Source organism: Taurulus bubalis (assembly GCF_910589615.1).
Source record: "Taurulus bubalis genome assembly, chromosome: 4".
In the NCBI taxonomy this organism is placed as follows: domain Eukaryota; kingdom Metazoa; phylum Chordata; class Actinopteri; order Perciformes; family Cottidae; genus Taurulus; species Taurulus bubalis.
The window spans coordinates 28,392,430-28,413,971 of record NC_136592.1 but is presented as its reverse complement, the minus strand read 5'-3'; the positions used below and the strand labels follow the sequence as shown (position 1 = coordinate 28,413,971).

The 21,542-nt window shown below is 40.3% G+C and overlaps 1 protein-coding gene across 1 annotated transcript; it reads right to left on the bottom strand.

Annotated features, from left to right (window-relative positions):
- Positions 1-4,272: 4,272 nt before the first annotated feature.
- Positions 4,273-17,286, bottom strand: taldo1 (transaldolase 1). Its single transcript, XM_079216494.1, has 8 exons — positions 17,114-17,286; positions 13,113-13,236; positions 12,500-12,607; positions 11,383-11,514; positions 9,422-9,597; positions 8,055-8,252; positions 4,767-4,912; positions 4,273-4,658 (listed from the first exon to the last, which is right to left on the bottom strand). Exons 1-8 carry the CDS (start codon positions 17,211-17,213, stop codon positions 4,626-4,628), a joined length of 1,017 nt encoding a protein of 338 aa, XP_079072620.1. The 5' UTR covers positions 17,214-17,286; the 3' UTR covers positions 4,273-4,625.
- Between the last annotated feature and the right edge of the window lie 4,256 nt (positions 17,287-21,542).

The window sequence follows — 21,542 nt, the reverse complement described above, 5'->3', positions numbered from 1 at the left end:
CGCACCAGCCAGAGCCGGGTTTGGTGCCATTGAAAGGCAGCGATGTCTTGTGGACCAGACAGTCCTCATCTACGGCACACAGTCCGGATAAAGATGGACAAGAACCGGCGACAATGGCGGTGAAATGAGCGCGCACCTGCAAATAGCAAAGAGGCAACATGACAAACTGTCTTTTACGTGTAGTTTAAAACATTTTAGCAGCAGAAAAATAGCTTGTATTACTATGCAAGAGCACATGGGAAGATTTGCCCTTCAGACATCTCCTTAGGTTTCAGCAGCAAACCTACTGAGTTAGTTATGCTGTGTGGTTTCAACTTTTCAAGTTCATCCAAGTAAGAATGAAACGTTGTCTTTATTAAACTTGTGTTTCAGAGAGTAAGAGTGCAGGCTTTTGCTTCAATAAGTATTAGAACATGTTGCGCACCGTCTTCCCTCCATCAGCGTCCAGGGGCACAACGTGGACCGTCAGCCCCAGAGAAGAGGCTTCGCAGGGCGGGCCGACCATCACCAGAGTCAGGGCCAGCAACACGACGCTCAGCTTGAATTTGTTCTGCATCGCAGCTCCTCAGTCAGACAGGAAGTCTGAACCTTTAGTGAAACATATGGATCATTATATGGAGTCATATGGAGACAATAAATACAAAATATCTGATAAAGAATAAGAAAATAACTGTGGAAATACAAGGAGAAATAAATAAAATAATAAATACACGTGGAAAGACAAATATGAACCAACTATTTTATAGAAATAATATAAATAGTAATTTCTATGCAAAAAATACAAAAACAAGCTATATTTATGCACATATACATATATATACTGTAGATACACACACAGTACATATAGTGAACATATATATATATATATATATATATATATATATATACATTATACATACATGCACATGCATATATATTCATATAAATATATACACATACCTTTATTTGTTCATTTATTTATGTATATATACAGAAATAAATTAATATATATTTATATTAATATATATAATATATACTTAATTAATTATATATAATATATTATCACAATATATATAGTATCACAATATATATTATATATATTAAATTAATATGATATATTAATAATATATTAATATAATTAATAGATATATATATTAATATAATATATATTTGTATATTTACAAATATATGTCAAAGTTGCTATTTCCATTGTGCATTAAGTTGAACGCCAATAACCAGGCATGTTTTTTTTCAACTACAAACAAAATCTCTGCATAGTCCTGACACGAGTGTGACGTAATGGAATCACTGTAATTGTAAAATATGCGAGACAGATGATGAGGAGTGTTGAGTGATGTGAAGTCTGCAATTTCCTCCACGGTGCGTGCTATTTGTGGCTTGTGAAGTCTGATGTGTGCAAGTTAAAAAGGTTGAAATAAAATATATTACATCCAGAGAACCGAGGTTCAAAAGTCAGAACAATCACATTAAGGTTGAAAGATGGGAGTTGAAAGGACGGGCAAAGCGGCGGCCATGTTTATGTGCACCGGTAAAATACATTTCTGCATAAACTAAACTAAATCACAGCATGTTGTGGACTCACTGAGGTGAGAGCAACGACTACGACTAGCAGTGAAGTCATGACGTTAAGAAGAGAGTTGAGTAAAAGAACAACATTTAACAACTCAATGCTGCAGACAGACTCGTCACAGCGTATAGGAAAGCGCTTCACTATCAACTGATGAGTGACAACTTTGTTTTGTCTCATTTACTGTAACCAGTGTAGCATTAAAGCATGGGGGAATTAACAAGCTAGCAAGTTAACTAGCAGGCGGCTGGCAAGTTAGCTAACTTGCTAATTCCACCATGCTTTAATGCTACAACGATAAAAAAAAAAAATCTAAATCGGTCCATCCGCCCTGGAGAAGCACAAGCTAACTAAGCTAACTAGCCAGCTAACGGCCAGAACTACTAACAGCAATCACTGTTTTCTCGCGCACCAGTCAAGTGACCGCGGAAAACCGCTCAACGTTCTCGTCCTGTTGTTTTTATAGTTTAAACCAGTTACTTTAATTTTCAACATACAGCAATAGAATATAATTGCATTAAGAAAAGTAGTCTAATATATATATACACACTATACTTGTATATATTCAGACACATTTGTTTAGACCGATCACAATGGTATCGGGCGTCGCTTAGCACAGGATGCAGCGACATAACAACAGTGCTACAAGAATGAGTCCTGAATCCTGGTCCCTCCTTTTAGAATCCTTTGTTGTTTTGTTTAGCTGCCGAAAAATAAAGTTTGCTGTTGGTGGTTGATTGGCCGATACAGTGAACATGTGACTTCTAAAAAGGACTAACCTAACTGAACACAAATGATGACGCAGACATACGAGAGAACCAACGCACATCGAGACACACAAGAAGCTAACGGACGCAATTATTCTTCATGAATTTGTGTTGAATCATGAAAACTACAAGAAGGCGACCGGAGACTTTATTTTCTAGTATTTCGTCACAATAGTTGAGGGACAGATTTGTGTGCTTCACAGACGTTGAGAGTTTAGATCCTAATTATTAAATACAACCTCCGCTCTCCATCTCTATTAATAATCTGGTTTTGGTCCGATTGTTTAAATATCTACATGTTGGTCAGTTGTTGTTCCCGCACTGAATTTCTTCTTCTTGACTGGATGTTCTGAACAAAAACTACCAATTAACGGTTGTGTAATTCTTTTGTCGTTTCTTCTATTGTTCAAAATTGTTTGCCGATTCAAGGGTTTAAAACAGGAAGTGATTATGTTGCATCTCGCGTTTCCCCTCAAAACACAAAAGGTAAAAAGAGTAAAGGAAACGTGGATTAAATTCAAGAGATATTGTACCAATATTATACTTCACTTCATACCAATATTGTATTGTCCACATTGATTATCCTCTTCTTTCACATTTATACTTAAATAAATATTAACTGATTATCAGTTAAATTGCACATGCCATGATTGATATAATTTCAATAATAATAATACGCAGAAAAAAAAGTTCCGTCTTAGATAGTGACATTTATCTTTGCGCCAACTTAATAAATCTGGTGTGTGCGTGTGTATATATATATATATATATATATGTATATATATATATATAGTGTGGTGTCAGTTTATAATCTGGAAAGACGCGATGTTAATTGTTGACACATCCTAGTACTACAGTACCATCGGTGGTAAGAGTACAACCTTCCAATGTTTTCGAAGGAAACGTTTAGAATATCTTCGTTCTTAGACTGTTCAGATCTTTTACTTTTGTTGTCTTAACTTTTCAAAAACAGGTTCAGAACTGGAAGAGAAACATTTCGGCCACACGGCTGAGCGTCAGGTATGCCGAGCGTCAACGCTCGAGGGAATTTATTCACCCGCAGTCACAAGAAAACAAAACCTGGTTGGCCTTTTTTTAAAGCTGTGCAATACCTTTTTAACAGTTGCATGTCATATATATATATTATACACATCTGTTTTTCTTTAGTTGTAAAATAATCTACTCCAGTGCCAGAGTATCACATTTGCTCCCTAAAAACATGAAAAGTTTCAGTCTTGAACTTGAAATCAGGACAGAAAACTTCACAGTAAAAGGATTATTATTAATATTATTATTAAGCCTGGGTAAAACCACCAATTATGTGCTCAATACAGTAATAAAACAATTTTCTTCCAGATCAGTTTTTGCTAAAAACGCAACATTTGGTCGACTGAAAATCTCCACAACCTGCATGAAATAATCCCACAGACACAAGAGGAAGCATAGGGTATAGATTAGTTGGGTGAATCCTTAAATAGCACTTTACCTTAATTAGTTCTGTTCCGTTAATCCCACTTTCTTTCAAAAAAAAAAAATCGTCCGGCGCCTGGCATACGAGTACTAACAGGAGTCTGGGTACATGTGCGCTCCCTATAAGCACGGAAGGAGTCGAGGTGGAGCTCAGTTAGCAGGTAGAATGGCGTTAAACTGGCTGGGCCAGAGACGGGGGAAAGAAAAGAAATGCGTGTCAGGAGGAGGAGGGCGTCTTTGAGAGCTAAGAATAAACACCGTTCACCTGGACTGAAGTGGCTCTTTATGCAAAACGCCCCGCTGAGCTTCTTTTGTGCTTCAGACAAAAGACACCAAATAAATCAAAACACAAACAGAATGACTGAGATTTTTTTTATTTTTTTTATTCATGAGAGCAAAAGATTAATCTTCTAAGGAATGACGGGTACAATATTGGTCTCGGGGCCTCAACCCGCTGCGATACAAAACTTTTTGGTCCTTTTTTTTTTTTTTTTTTTTTTTTTTAAGTAGTGGCGTTACAACGCCTCATTTCTTCTACAGGAAGTTTGTCCCTTTATCGTCAAATTTCTAGAAAAAATTAAGACTATTTTGCAGCAAATCCACATAAGCATCAGTCACCATTCATGTTGGTTCGGGAAACAAAACGGCAGTTAATCTCGGTCTAAGAGAGGACCTCCGTTTCAGGATGGAGGTCCCTGGAGTTCGGTCGGATGAGAGCGGAGGCCATCGGGACGCGTTGGGTCTTCTCAGGTCGTTGGACACAAAGATGGCCACCCGATAACTCCTCAGTACCCGTCGATGCAGACGCCGAAATCTGGCCGTTACTGGCCGTTTTTCACGCTGAGCATTTTCTCCTGCGAGTCAGAAGAAAAAGAGTCGTCAAAACGAAGCTCGCCAAACACCAACGGACTCATCTTCACACAGACGAGCGAGCAACTCAATAAATAATAGAACAAACGTACTTTGATCATGGTCTCCAGCTTGATGCCGTCGGCGGCGAACTTGCGGATGCCGTCCGACAGTTTCTCCACGGCCATGCGGTCCTCGTTGTGCTGCCAGCGGTAGTCCTTCTCATCCAGGTGGATCTTCTCCAGGTCGCAGGACTTGGCTGCAGAAAAAACACGTGCATCTTAGTTTTTAAAAGTTTTACAATATCGTTGACCAGAGTCGCATCAGAAAAAGCAATGAAATAATAGATGCACAATCGTACATGTTATGCAATCATCTGTCCCGCATACTTGATTTTGTGGGATTTCCTTGATTGGCAACCATCCATTTCGAGATTCATTCAAAAATAAAAATCCACTCGTTAGCAACCAGATATCACTTCTATTGTTTAAAAAGAATACGTATTTTGTAAAACTGAGTAAACCAGCTCAGTGCGAGAGGGTCTTACTTTTTTTCTGTCAAAACACTCATTTGCAACTAGATATCCCTTATAGCTTTATAAAAAACAAATTAAAAAAGGATTTTGTAAAACATCGCCCCCGCTTCAGTAGTAAGTAAGTAAGCAAAATTTATTTGTAAAGCGCCTTTCGCAGACCAGGGTCACAAGGCGCTTCATAATTACAATAAAACAATACACAGATTAAGAAGTACAAACACATTTAACTTAAAAAAAAAGGCCAAGACAACTCAATGACGATCATAACAGCCCCAAGGCAATTAAACAAAAGCCTTGACAAATAAAAGGGTCTTGAGTTTCTTTTTGAAGGAGACAGACTCCATTGAACGCAGGGAGAGCGGAAGATCGTTCCAAAGCCTGGGAGCAACAGCCTGGAAAGATCGGTCTCCTCTGGTCCGGAAACGGGTGCGCGGAGCCATCAGCAGATTCTGACCCACAGACCTCAGAGCCCGAGCTGGGGTGTAAGGCTGGATCAGATCATTGATGTACGGTGGAGCCTGACCATGTAAAGCTCTAAAAGTTAAAACCAGAATTTTAAAATTGATCCTAAAGGAAACTGGCAGCCAATGAAGTGCTTTGAGAATAGGGGAGATGTGTGTCCTCCTATTAGAGTGGGTCAGGATTCTCGCTGCAGAGTTTCGCACTAACTGCAGACGAGACAGCCCCTTGTTTAGACATGAAAATAAACTATTACAGTAGTCTAAACGTGAAGACACAAATGCATGAATGATCAGCTCCAAATCATTTTGTGACACCATTTTCACCATTTTTTTCAAGTTTGGAGATGTTCCTCAGCTGAAAAAAACAATTTTTGGTCAGCTGTTTGCAGTGTTGCACTAATGACATGTCTTTGTCCAATACAACACCCAGGTTTCTTAGGCTCGGTTTAACAGACTGTAGTAAGAGTTCAGGCAGGCCGTGGTACTGCAGCCTGGGAGACGACGAGCCTTAAAAAGCCACAAAATGATCCTAAATTCAGATGCAGTTCTACGAGAGGGGCAATATGTCCAACTGCTGTGAACGTATAAATACTTTCATGACTCTCATAATGCTCCATGTTGCATTCACAGACAGACACTGCTGGAGTACGTGAATGGAAGAATTCGGAGGAAACGAGTGTTCAGGGAGCAACTCGCCCAAAAGCGTTTCGATTTGCGTTGCAAAAAATTCCTCCGGGTCGTTTCCACGATTCAGCCTTAAAAACAGCTGATCAGCACGATCATTAATAATCATGAGGAGCTTAGCATTCATCAGTTATGGCTGAATGGAAGCGCGTCGAAGATAAATCAGATTATCCTTTTTAAGTCCAACAGCAGGGAGATTTGCAGTATAAAGCATCAGGAAAAGATCAAAACCAGCATCATAAATGAGTAATACTGAGGATCAGATAGAATAAACCATAATATGATACGAGAGTCTGATTCACATGAAGACAATTACAAAGTACAATTCCACTGGTAGACTCATGCAAAGTTTTATAAACCAGAAAAGTACATTTTACATTTTCAGATTTGGTCTAAAATAAAAACGTAAGGGAAACGTGTGTAAAAGCTTCTTTCAGTAAAAAAAAAAAAAAAAAAAAAAAAAATCTCAGTTAAACTGGTTTTTATGCTGCAAAAAGTATTTAAACTGAGTTTGTATTCATAATCTTTTCATCGGATCGTCTCCTTTACATCATTAAAGTAATCTGATGGCATTTATAAATGTAGGAGGGAAAAACAACAACGGTCCTCATAATAAAATGTCTTCATTCGGTTAAAACGTTACGATGTTATGCTCGACGCTACATAGTAACTTTACGTTACGAGCCCTGCGCTTTATTTCCAAAGTGTGATTTGTTAATATAATCTAAAACCTGTCATCACTCATACATTTTGAACTGGAGCTCGTCTCCCTCTAAAAAGGTGGGCGATCACCTGATGGAAAAACAGTCGTCCCTCCTGACGCACAGGAGACACTTTAATAGCTGCCGTCAGTTTGCATCAACACAAGCGGTTATAGGAATGTCTTGGTCTGATCTTAACTATTGTTATGAGAGAACAGGACACTCCATTCAAAATCACAGACACGCCATTTAACGACTAAAGCGAAACGCAGTGCGAAGCCATTCATTTATATTATTTACTGAACCCATGTGCACTCGTGACACATTTCCATTCTTTGCTTTTTCTCTTTTCTGCGGCGCGTTGGAGCTAAAAGCCAATTTATGTGTAATTTATAAACAAAACGCTCGACTGGAAAATAGTTAATTCAGCTAATTTAGGAAAAGCAACAAACACTGGAGGACACGTCTAATGTATTTCAGTGTACTTTTGAAGTATAGATCACTGAAAACACAAATGCGTCGGGCGGAATTTGTTTAACCACCCTGTGACACGCAATTCAAATGATTAGGAAATAAATTACTGTATTTTTAATGCAACATCTGCTGTGATTAAAAAGGCGTCGTGGCGCTAGTAGTTTTAATGATACGTTATAAGCCGTTAGAGGAAGTTATACAGGTCATAATTCTCTTATATCCATTTCATACCGCTTTAAAAACATCGGCATGTATCCAAGTATCACGACAAAATAAACAACAACATTTAAAGTTACAATTGACCGTCGCCCAATACTCGTTTTTGCCGAGCAGAGCGTGAACGCAACCGCAGTTCATTCCGTGTATATAATGAGTGTCTGATTAAGTTGCTGGCTCATGGTCCGCATTCCTCTTAATGCAGAGCTACTTATTGTAAAGCTTGTACCCTGATTGCTATCAAATAAAGAACGTAATGACCGTGATGAACAATGTGCAGCTCCACCCGCTTAGAGAACAGAAGTATCGGGTCGCGACTCGGTTAATTACCCTTCTCCTCTTCGAGCATCGGCTTGACGGCGCTGTGGTCCTGGCTGAGCTCGGCCAGCAGCCCGGGGGAGATGGTGAGCAGGTCGCATCCCGCCAGGGCTTTCACCTGTCCCGTGTTCCTGAAGGAGGCGCCCATCACCACGGTGCTGTAACCGAACTTCTTGTAGTAGTTGTAGATCTTGGTCACGCTCAGCACACCTGGGCGAGCAGGAGGAGGAAAGGTTTCCTTAAAAAGAAGAAGTCGCATTGATGCAGCTCATACTTGTTTTTGTCATGCGAGTTGTGGAGGAGCTCTGAGAAAAAAAAAAGAAAAAGGGGCCTCAATACCCAATAAACCGCCCTGACGCCTTTGAGAACTAAATACCCGTCTGTGCCGGGTTCTCGGTGCGTGAGGAAAGACTGCAGGAGAACACGAGAGAGGGTTAAATTAAACCTTGCCGTGTCGTTTAGTGCCAGAAGCGATATTGGAGCTACATCTATATGTTAATATAGATAATAGTGTAGCCTTCCCCTAACCTCCTCAGCCGTACAGGCCGCTGCATTATTAGGGAGATGGAGAGAAACGGCACCAATAGGCTGAACTATTAGAGATGAGGAGGAGACCCACTGTCCATTTTCTTGGACATTATTACGCATTTTTGCGGGCAGAGTGGAAGTAAAAGGATAGATTAATCCTCTGAACATTTTAGTTAATGCTGGCTAGGGAGAGATATCATTTGAAATAACGTTTCTCTTATGGAAAGAGCCTGGACGACGTTGAAATCAGGGCGCAAAAAGTATAAAATAAATACCCACAGTTGTACAAATTTAAAGTGTCTTCACACCATATCAAATCCCTGTCAGTGAGTCCCTGAGGGTTCAGGGTTCGAGGCCCCGAAGCATCAAGTGGCATTTTTACAGTGACGTGTTTTTTTTTTTTTCCTTTCTCTCCTGCGTCAGTTTGTTTATTTTGGCAACTCGCCAATCAAACCGTATAACAAAAACAAATTTGTTGTGGAGAATCTTCGCGTGTCGAGCTGCCGGTGTCCCTAAGACTAGAAGAACAGCATTCTTTGCACGGCACCATCATAAAGCCTTTTGTGCATCATGTCCCCTCCAGCTGATGAGCACTTCATTTGAATTGTGTCCCACTGCATGAATGTTCATTCACCATCGGGGTGTGTACCTCCCTCCTTTTAGTGGCTCATTTCACCGCCTGGCGACGTCAACCCCGTCAAAAGTGTCTGTGTGGTTTGATGTGCGAACATTTTGGTTGTGTAACCAAAAGGTCCGTCATAGCTCTGGCCTCTTGCTCTCAAAGTGCAGTGGCTCGATGCATTGAACTTCAAACATGTCGTCTGTCCCTCAGACCCCCAGCTGCGCGTTACCTGGGTCTTCGTGCGACTCGTAGCTCGCGCAGCCGGTACTCTCCTTGTACCAGTCGAGGATGCGGCCGACGAACGGCGAGATCAGGGTCACCTTTGCTTCTGCGCAGGCCACGGCCTGAGCGAACGAGAACAGCAGGGTCATGTTGCAGTGAACGCCGTGCTCCTTCTCCAGTACCCTGAAGAACAAAAGAGCATTTACTTGAACATGCATTCTTCCTCTGCGTCCCATTTCAAAACCAGATGCTCCTCAAAAGATTGGGAACACAAGAATCTGAGACAATGCACTTCTCACGGTGCAGCCTTCTGGGAGAGAGAAAGGTCAGCCTCGTTATTCAGAGGCGCAGGTGCACCGTAACCCCGGTGTCACAGTGCAGGTGTACTATTTGGGCGGCTGTAGCTCATGGTGGAGCGTGTTCGTCGCCGGTTCGATCCCCGGTCTCCACATGGTTTCATGTTGAAGTGTCCTTGAGCAAGACACTGAAGCCCCAGTTGCTCCCCGGGCGCCTCACAGAAGCACACTGCTCCTTAATTACTAAAGAATTTAAAATGCAAAGCATAAATTCCCCCAGTGTGGAACTAATAAGTGATTAATTATTATTATTATTATTACCCCGGTGTCAGTGTGCATGCAACGAGCAGAAATGGACACACGCTGCTAAAATTTCTGAAGCCTTTCCGTAAATTTAAAATAAAGCCACAGATTAAAAAAAACATACTTTGCACGGCATGCGTGTGCAGACAGGAAATACGAGTTACAATTAGAAACCTTTGTGTTCAGTCGGGATGCATCATCATCATCATGTTGTTGTTCTCTTCGCCTCACGTTGTAAATATTCTGTCTGAATTCTTTGACGACCCGTCACATCATCACCACCACAGTGTAGTCGTGTGTTAAGGCCCAACAGCAGACGGCAGCTGCAGAATTAATTTTAGAACGGCAACGATTTAAAATCGATTAGTTGCCAATTATAAAATGTATCGGCTTCTGTTTAGATGATCAATCCATTATTTATTTTTATTCTCGCAAGAGTTGTAAATACACTTGCCGTCTCCACTTTATGCACCAGCGTCATAAACGTCCAGCCGTAAAGCGGTCCGCCTGCAGCAACGTGCCTCGAGTACTTGGAGCGCCATGAAAATGACTCAGTGTTTCCCCTACCATTAAATGTTTCGCAAAAAAATAGCTTCTTGTTTTGCACAAAAATAGCTTATCGTTTTCCACAATAAGCTATTTAGCAGTAACTAAATATTAGTTATTTTTTGCACAGATAGAAGTTTATTTGCATTGTTCCAACATAGTGATTGCACATTGTATTTCTGTGATGGAGCGATCTAGTTTACTCTAAAGTGATTTCTTTGTTGTAAATAAAAAAATTAAAAAAAGAAGAAGAACAGGGTAAGCATTAATTAATATTTTAAAGACAACTAAATGTGGTTTATAAAGAAGCAACAATAATATTTTACAACAGCATAGTCACAATATAAACTTTTAACATCTCACTGGAAACAAATAATAAAGAAAGAATCAATAATATATTCCAGAATCTGATGCGATTCGCTGCAGACTGGTAGAGAGACGAGGTAAACTAAACTGGTTCATAACCAGTCGCTGTGCTTGTGTCAACGTAGACTGAAATTATTAAATTATTGCTTTCTGACATGTTTGTATGCTTGTTGAACAAAATTATTGATTAAATTATAGGCTCATTCAGGAACCAAAAAAAGCATAGTTGAAGTTAGTTATAGTTTTGTGTAGATTTATTACACTAAACATTCAAAACGGTACAGATCTGGGTTTCTGTACCCTGACGCCGATATTTCGTATCGTTAAAAGATGGCAAAAAAAAAAAAAAAAGAAAGAGCGAAGGAAACCGCGTCGACGTCTTTATCCCAGGTCAGACGGGCTCCACAGATCTTAAAGAGATCATAAAATCAGTCCATGTAGTTAAACTGCGGCTCACCTGCCAGCCTGGATTCCCTCCCACGTCGACGACAGCTTGATGAGCACGCGCTCTTTGCCAATGCCGGCTTCTTCGTAGAGAGCGATGAGCCTCAGGGCCTTGGCCACCATTTCATCTTTGTCAAAAGAGAGTCTGTTGGACGAAGAGAACCAACAGAAACGTTACACATTTGAACCATTAACTGCTTCTGGAGAGAGAATAGTTTTGGTTGACTAAAGATTCATTAAAATAATTACGGTCAGACCGCCATCTTAAGTGGCCGCTTTGTTGCGAGTACCGTTACTGCATTTATTCACTTCATGATTCCAGCACTTTTTGATTTTTTTTTTTTTTTTTAACTGCGGTGGTGCTGCAAAAATGACACCATGTAAGCTGTAGAAAAAAAGTTTTTCCATCAAGGAAAACATCCATTTTGCATTTAAGATTTCAATTACTTATTGATCACTTATGTGGCTGTGGCCTGATTAAAAAGATGCAGTGAATAGGATTTGGCGCCATATAGTGGTGAGGTTGCAGATTGAAACCAACTGAAACATCTCCTGTGCTTCTATAGACTTCTATACAACCAGAGCTGGTCAGTAGAGAGACTGCAGCTTTTACACATGAAGCATAGACTTCTATACAACCAGAGAAGTTGCCCCCTGGTGGTCACTAGAGAGAATGCAGCTTTAACACATGAAGCATAGACTTCTATACAACCATAGGCTTCACTTTTAAGAAACAGAGATTTGTCCGTTCTACCGTAGAAACATGAGGCCGGCTCCATGAAGAGGTATAGATATAAAAGGCTCATTCTAAAAAAGGGAATGAAAACTTAATATTAAAAACACCCTTAAATGCAACACTGTTCCTCTAAGGAAATTCTATTTTTGGGGATTTGAGGACATGAAATACAATGTAACTGGAGATTCAAGTATTAAGTGTGGATGTATCCTAGTGGGCAGCAAAATGATTGTTGAAGGATTCACTGAAATCCTCCTCACAGTCAAGTGATGACGTAAACATTTTCTGTGCATGGCAGCTGTGTGCGCCCGGTCTCAGAGATGCAGTAAACTATGTGTTGTATTGAAACATGTTTCCGGTCATAATTAGCACCGTGGGACATGTTTGAACCTACCTGGCGTCCACCTCAGTCGAGACTCTTCCTGGGACCTTCTTGAGGATCTCGAGCCCGAAACTCACAAACAGCTTGTCCATGGTGTTGGCCACCTGCTCCTCCTCAGTGCTGGACGGAAAAGGAAACATTAGGAAGCCGGTTAACTTGACGTCAGTTACACCGTAAAACGGAATTTAATGTACATTGTGCAGTCGTCGACCCAGATTTCTTATTTCCAAGACGTACAAGCGCATTTCTGGTGAACACTAGATTGAAATTGGTGCTTTTGGGTGATTATTTTAACAACCGTAATGATTTCGGAGAATTTGGCCACAGAGACAGCGAGACAGAGACCGTGTCCCAACAGCAAGCGTTACCGCACATAAACAAACCAGACTGGTGACTTAACCACTTCCAGAAAAACACAAGCAATAGTGTTACGGCGTCATGGGAATAATGCATGAAAGAAGATATTCAAAAAGTTTGAACCTATAACTTTAAAAGAAAAAAAAAAAATCATTGAACAGAGAACCTTTAAAAAAGGAACTTTGTCGTCAGAGGAATTGTGCTTTGCAACATCTTCAAAACCGCATTAAATGTTCCCGTTTCTACTTTCAACAGTCGAACGTCTTACCCGCCTTTGGCGATGCCGTATTTAATGGCCTGGTCCACCAGGTGCTGGTAGGCCGGCATCTTGGCAGCAGCCAGGATGAGAGACGGGTTGGTGGTGGCGTCTTGAGGCTTGTACTCCTCGATGGCTGCAGGGCGGAGCAGAGGAGTTAAGTCACATGTGGATTATTTTACGGTTTACTTATATTAATAATATTATCAATTTATTTTTATGACAGATTATTAAAGTTAATTGTTCTCCCTTCTGACCCAGTAAATGAGAAAACATTTACATGAATCCTTTCATATCTGCAGGCGGAGGCAATGATAACACATCAACATTTAGACCGTCATGATTCAGAAACATTAACAACTTTATTATTTAAAAAAATGTAACCCTCCTATTTAAAATAAATTCTGACTGCATGTGCATTCTTTACAAAATTCTAATCTTCATTTACCAAAACGGGAGTTAAATGCTGCTCTGTAACATAAAGGACAAAGGCGATTATATTTTTATAATCATCTTTCATGAACGCGTCTGTAAGTCGAGCCTAAACCTCATTCGGTGTCTGTACTGACAACTGACTAAGATTCAACCAGTTGAATCGGCAATCAATAGAAAATAAATAGAAAACGGCACCATCTACTGGACAGAAATATAACTGCACAGTCCTCAAGACTATTCATATCGAGACAGAAGAAGCAGATAAATATCAGTTCTTTTGATATAAATAATACAATTTTACACCAATAAAGTCTCCAGTAGGGCAACGATAAAGCATTCTTGTCTTTTGTTCAGTCCTCAAGCTTGATTATATTCTGCTGGGACATTTTAAGACTCCCATTAGTAAAAAAGAAAAGCTCTTACTGCAACTTAAGCACCTTTAAAATCAATGCAAAAGTGAAACCACCAAATAAGAAGCGAATGTAATAAGACATAAAATGTCACAAGGGCCGAGTAAAACGCTTCCCATGACCTAAAGAAACACTGAAACAAAAACACATCCTGTTGCAGTTCACAGGACAGGGATGCAGCTTTTAATTCGATATGCGCGAGCGCCTTCTCGTGAAGCGGCGTGGCTTTTATGCCAGCGCTCCATTGTTGCTGCAGAACCCAGTCGCTGCTGCCAGCTCGTCAGCCGAAGAACAAAGTCGGCCTCTGTTCTGGAGCCGGTTATCTCTCCCTTAGAAAAACTCTAAACTAAAATTGGAATCCTTCTGCAGGTCAGTGGGTTTGGACTAAATACTTAACGTAAAGTGCTGCTGATTACTGCAGTATTCCCAGAACATGGGCTCTGGTCCGTCTACCACCTGGGGCATAAAAAAAAAAAATATATAACTTTACATAATTTAATAGCCATCCCAAATATATTTCCACTGACGACACACATCATTTGGGAAAATATATAGCCTGAAGTTATGATAGAAAGCTTAAACACAACTAAAAGAGTGTAAATAATACAACACTCGTCTAGACTGTTCTATCTGAAAGTTGGCATGAATGTGCACCAACTACATTCTAGAAAAAAAGTGCAGCTGTATCTCAGACATTTGGGGTCACATGATCTGGTAGTTCGTGGAGCATCAGGTTTATTAAAGCATGTCCAGAACAATAAGACAAACAAGGAACTTCTTTCCACCCGGATGAATGGGCTTTAATGTGAACGCTCGTCTGGTCCCGTTTGGGCACAGAAACACAGCTTTGTAAGACACGAGTCATTCTGTGGGAATTTCATGTTTCCAGTGACCATAAATCCATAATGTACTTAATAGCCGTCAGATCACTGCTTTAATCTAAATGCAATATTACTATGCACACTAGTATTGCATGGCATAACAATACTAGAAAGGTATATCGCAATACCGCATTTCATTAATACCGGTACTAAAGTATGACGGTGTTTTAGTACGTTCCTGTGACTCATTATTAAAACGACATTTAATATGATATCTGGTGGCAAATATGAAGTTAACAAAAAGTATAGGGGACATTATATTAATGCATAAGTGAAAGTCAAATTCTAATATCTTTTTCATGAATAAAAAAGAATGAATAGAGGGAATTGTATAACAATACATACATATATAGATTATTGTGCTGGGCGCTGTGGAGAAGCGTATGACAACACCTTGGATCAACAACCTCGATATCTATGTTGCAACTTCATTTTCGGGTTGACTAAGTGAGTAAACACAAATAATAGAACCGCTAAAACAGTCTGATAAGCTCAGAGTCTTATCATTACACTGGGATATCCAAAAGCATGCCTATTTATAATAAACCATCAATAACCATGCAGGATAATTAGGCCATGAGCAAGAAGCCATGTACATAGATTTGATAGGTTCCCCTTGGCCTTCTCCATTTATTTTTCAAGCTGCTCCAGGCAACGTTTTACTGCCACTTCCATGTGTGTAGCAAGAGTTCACGTTACGCCACGTTTGACCAAGTTCTTGCATGAAACAGAAGTTCTGCAGCTCAACGAGTCTAAACCTGCATCCAGTAAAACGTTGCAACAGTCATGCAACACTTAGATTTTAAAACAGTACCAAAAAAAGGAGGAAGTTAAAGGCTGGTGAATCTTGAGTAACCGCTCTTATCACAACAATAAACTGGTTTTCTTTCTCAAGGCAGTGCTGACAGTTGTTCACAGCTTGAGACACGATCTGATTACATTGTTGAATTGGTAGTCTCTGTGTTGCAGTGATGCACTGGATTAGAGGAGCTTTCATTCATTATTATTTCCATTTTCGTAAAAAAAAAAAAAAAAAAAAAAAAAAAAAAAAAAAAATCAGCCAGTTCATTTATAAATTGTTTTTTAAGTCTATAAAAGATGTTCGAAAAAAAGACCTGTCTCTCTCCAATTAGCCTCAAATAAGTGTATTGCTCATATTTGTATCTGAGCGGTTATACATAGTTATTAGTTTGTTAGTCACCTGTAACATATTCTGCTTTTAATAACAGCGTGAATTAACTGCCCTAAATTACACAGCCAGTTGTGTTAAGTGTTACTTCACTGTATGCATGCATGCCGAAATCTAAATCAGTCAGATCATTGTATACATTTAGCAAAAGACTGTGCCAACACATTAAAAAGAAACGAGTTGATGCAAACAGCCACCACTCCTGCTGGGTAATAAGAGTCAGGCTCTGCTCTCCAGGGTCACACCTAGCTGTCACAAACCAGTTCTGTCACGTCATGGTGAGTCTGCAGATCTCTGCATGAGGAACCGTCTGCTGGTTTGTGTTTCTGCACACAGTTCCTCATTCTGACCCCGTTGAGAAACGTGCCCTTTGTCCCTTTGTGGCGCATGAACGAGGGCAACGGGGAAAAGTTTCTTTTTACACCCCGTTGCGCGTTCACGCAGGCTGCTCAAACTATAATCTAATAGTTATACTTTCCCAACACGCACATGCGCAGTACGAGCAAGTTGTGGTGTGAGGTTTAAAAAAAGGGGCTAATGCAAGCAAGCATTATTCATTGAATTAACACTGACGTCATGATGTCAGCTAGTACATTTGCAGTCTATAATCTAGTTTAATAGATATATTTCCCCACACACGCATGCGCAGTACGAGCAAATTGTAGTGCGTGTAGTTTTTTAAAGAGGCCAATACAAACACAAGCATTCTTAATGTAATAAACACTGACGTCATAATGTCAGCTAGTAGGTTTGCAGTATTTAATCTAGTTTAATAGTTATATCCCCCCCCCCCCACCCACACACACACACACACACACACGCGCACAGTACGAGCAAGTTGTTGCTAAGTAGGTCTAGCTAGTTTAGTTATATTTCAACACACGCGCATGCGCAATACGAGCAAGCTGTAGCTAGCCTTCCGTGTGAGAGGCTAATGCAAACGCAAGAGTTTTTAATTTAATACACTAACGTCATGACTAACGGAAGTAGCTACTGTCAGTCGGGTGACGGTTGAAACAAGTAATCGGATTAACAGGGCGAAGTTTACCGAGCTAACCGAGCTAGCGTTAGCGTGGTTGTTTGTTTGTTTGTTGTTACCGTTAAAGTCCCCGGTGTCCGCCACCACCACGGTGTGCTTCTTCAGCTGCTCCAGCGCGGACTCCATCTTCCTCCGTTTGTCCGGTGACAGATTGGCCATGATGAGCGGAGACCCTCTTTTATACACAGATGAGCACGTGGGAGCGGACGGAATTTCAGACACACGGGAGCGCGCAAACGCTTAGAAGGGGGGCGGGAACGCGCAACGGACAGATGAGACTTCAAGGAAGCTCGTGCAGGAAAGGAAGTCAATTACTTTAAAAAACATATTATATGAGTCTTACAAATGTATCACGTGTGAAAGATTTATCGATGCACGTCGTAATTATATTACATAAAGTACTCAAGTATCTTATTCCTGCATTAAAAACATATTTTAAGGAGTAAGCAAAAAGTAAGTAAAAAGTACGAGCAAAACACGAACTAACATATAGCAGAACAAAGGTAAAAGTACTACAATTTCACAATATTATCGTCTTAAAATTAGTAATAAGCTTTTGGCTGCTAATGTTGCAGCTAATAAATGTCTGGATAATTTTAATGACTATGTACTTCCGGTTTACTTTATTTATTATAAAACAACATCATTTATAACTGTTTATACTTTGTATTAATCATCTGAATCATCGTCAAAGTCAGTTGTAACTAATGTTATCAAATAAAGTCAGATATTCACTTAGAGTAGAAGTATATAGTATAAATTGAAACATGAAAGTAAAGTCAGAACTAGTCTTTGTTGTGTTTTTGTTGTTAACAATAGGTTGTGGTTATGTTCCAGCTATAACATATTACATTAAATTCAATACAATACAATTAATTGTGTATAGCCCTAAAGATAAACTTTAACAGGGAGAGAAAGAGAAAGGAACCTCAGGGAGAGCAGCAGAGGAGGGATCTCTCTCCCAGGACGGACAGAAGTACAATAGATGTCATGTGTATAATAGAATTAAAACTCATTCAATGCATGTCGCATGAATTATTCATATAATGAGAGTAGGAAGCAGACTAATGATGGCAGAATTAAGAGCACCACTAATAACAGCAGCAGCAGCTATAATAGAATAATTATGATAATAAAAGCAGTAATGGTATCGGTAAGAATAATAGTAATGTGACTAATACTACTAATTATAATGATAGCATCAGTGGGTGTCAGGCTGGACCGGGGTCCAGGTGTAGCTCCACCTGCGAGGAGAGATAGCATAAAGGAGCAAAGTATAATATGCATTATTAATAGGACATATATTCATACAGACAGATTTTGATATTTTAATAATCCATCTTTGCTCGCGACTCAGCCTTTCTTAACCTTAAGGTTTAAAAAAAAAGGCCTTGCAGGTATCGGCGGGTCGTTATCGGTTATCGTATTGCACCATATCATCCATCCCTACTTTTAGCACCGGGACAATAAAGACTATAAAAGGAATTAAGTTGCCATCTTGGACCTTTTACCTGCTCCACAATGGGAGCTAAATTACTCGGTGAATTGCAGAATACCACATGAAAAACGTAGCGTGTGGCATATTAACACAAAGAGTGTGCTTTTGGTTGCCTGATTATCTCAACTGTCCCCAGGCACCTCGTCCTGAAGTATCTTCTCACCCTCTGGTAACAGCTGCTTGAACACTACTCTTATTTGCAATAATATGAAGACAATTACATTTAAGAAACCATTACATTAGCTGTGATTGCCTCGCTCACCTTTCTGCTCATGTGCCTGTATTAAAAAAATAAAAACGATAGTTCAACCCTCAGGCTTTTAGCAGCTTAATGACGCTGTCCCTTACTCCATTACCACTCTGCTATCGTATTTACTCATATTGATATTTAACAATAATTTCTCATTTGCAGTCATTACAGGGCATTGATCATCACCTGATTTCAATGTGCATGCGTATTTTCCCATGTGTGAAAACCTCCCTTCAACAAACAATTTCCACCCCAAAGGCCCAAATAAACTCCTCCGTCATGCAGCTAAGAGATGCAGGAACTGTGGGGTTCTCATTCATCCTCACAGCGTGTCAAGTGGGTTATGTTAAGGTTCTAGGTCGATGCCCATTCTTCTTTTTTGTGGTCCACGACATCGTTTGCTGCACTTAAAGGGACAGTTCACCCCAAAATCAAAAACATATTTCCCACAAGCCCATTGACTTTGAGAAGAGGGAACCAGAAGTTCATTACGATGACTCATTCCTGCCTTTGGGGGCTTTTGTGATCCCTTAACTTTTCAATACAGCAGCATCATCTGGTTGAATTGATTAGATCTATATAAAGTGAATGACATTCCCCTCCGCCTCAGCTGTTCTTTGCGTTCAGCACTAAACACAATCACGTTGTCGTTGTCGTTGTTAACGTTCAGTTCTTTAGCTTCTAATGAGCTGTTCATATCTACAGAGTCGACCATGTTTCTGAACCAACACACGCTCGTAGCGGAAGTTATGGTTTAGGAGACAAAACTACTTTGTTCGATTAAGGAAGGAAGCCTTTATCTATTTATTTGTATTCTTTATTTTCAATTTGTTCTTGTCTTGTTTGAGGTAACGTGTAACTTGTCTACACTTAAAATAAAAAGATTGAAAGGGAGAAAAGGAAGAGAGCTCGGTTGACTCCACTCAACTTGACCGACCAAACCAAGCGAGAGGCTTTTTGCGTTTCTTTTTCATTCTGTCCCCTGAAGGCCACCGTAGTTCTCCCACAATCTTGGAAAGAGTTTCATTCGGTCGACTGATCTGCAACGACCACCACTCGTAGCCCGCTTCTCTTTCTTTTCTCGGTACACAAGAAGTACAAACGTTTGTATACGCAACCGGCTGTCAGACGCCGACGATGTGATCATTAGAGAGGTCAACGAGGGGTCAAACGAAGGGTCAACGAGGGGTCAAACAAACTGAAAAGTTGGAATGTGAATGCAATGAACAATACTACTCCTCTAATTAAAATAAATATTTGTTTATAAACCACCAAACATGTTCGTGGACGTCCGTTTGTTTTCATTACAAGCAGCTATTTGCATTCATGAGAATCAGGCTCAGATGGCCTGTGAACTATGTTTTCAGATTGCCAGTTGCAGCTCCACAGAGGATGCTGGTAAGTGCGGTAGCTTTACTCTCCACTGGGTGTCGACCTTTTGCTGTTTTTCTTCCCACGTTTGCACGTGCATCAGTGTTGAGAGAGAGAGAGGGAAGGAGGGAGGGAGAGAGAGAGAGAGAGAGTCCTCAGAGAGGAACAAGTTCAGAAGTTTTGTGATCCAGTGAGGGAAGAAGAGGGAGAGCCGGGAGTGAGACAAGCGAGAGGTAAGTCGTTTCTCTTTATTAACATTAGATTAAATCCCCTCACTCGTCCTCCTGACTTCTCCTCCACTTCCTGTCTTTCATTCTGTATTCCAGCCCCAACGCCGGTGTCAGTGACCTTGGTTTAGAGATTTAACTTTGATAAATAGGGGGAGCTTTTGCCGGCTGAGTTTGTCTAATTAGACGGGATAAACTATACGTCCTGGTTCCATTTGTCTGGCGTGAATCGGTTAGTGGATGTTTAGTTGAGGGTGGGATTACATTAATCACACTTGAGCTCGCTCTGGATGATTTGCTCATAAAAAAACAACAAAAAAAAACTCTTTTTAAATGTTGCTTTTTTCCCTGCTTGCTAGTTGTCGTCTGGAGTTGTTGTATGTTGTGATTGTGGAAATGTGGTGATGTGGTGAGAACGAAGCTCTCTGATTGGCTGAGGAATGCCCCCCCCTCCTTCTCTCAGGGGCCTCGATGAAAAGACAGAAATAAACTTGTGGAGAAGAACAACATTTCAGAATACCGGCCATTCCTCCAGCGATCCCCTCCCATCAGTTCTCTCTTTTTTCTTCTTTTTCTGAAGTTGTTACAGGAACTTGAGGCCTCGGTGATTTCTGGCCGGCCGTCCAAGAGCGAGGACAATGTGCCCTTATGTCGGGTTAAACTCTCCACGTGGAGCGGCTCCATATTGCATGTGGCACATTAAACATTTACTTCAATGGTGGCAGCAATAAAGTGTGTGCGCGTGTGTGTGTGTGTGGGGGGGGGGGGGGGCTACACTAAAAACAGAAGATGTAGCTGTTGCCCGTGTTGTTGTTTTGTGGTGTGTAGTTTTATTTATTATTTGAAAGAAGGAAAGTAAATCTTCCATTTGTCGCGAAGCGACGTTTTCATTTAGAATCAAAGAGGAAGACTTTTCTTTTATAGATTTTACAGCTTGTGTTCAGTTTGACATCTTCATGTGTCGACTGACAGAAAACCACCACAGACCACAATGCATTGCGGCTGCAAGACATTTGAATAAGAAGCGACACTTTTTCTCAGCTTCGAAAAACTCTCCCTCTGTTCAGCGCTGAAGAACTTCTCTTTATTTTATGTATATACATATATATATATAATAAATTATATGTATTATATTCTTTTCT

Coding starts and splice junctions, on each gene's coding strand:
- taldo1 (XM_079216494.1), bottom strand. CDS start 17,213: ATGGCCAATCTGTCACCGGACAAACGGAGGAAGATGGAGTCCGCGCTG. Junction 13,237..17,113: donor GGACACCGGGGACTTTAACG/GTAACAACAAAC, acceptor TCCGCCCTGCAG/CCATCGAGGAGTACAAGCCT. Junction 4,659..4,766: donor AGCTGGAGACCATGATCAAA/GTACGTTTGTTC, acceptor TCTGACTCGCAG/GAGAAAATGCTCAGCGTGAA.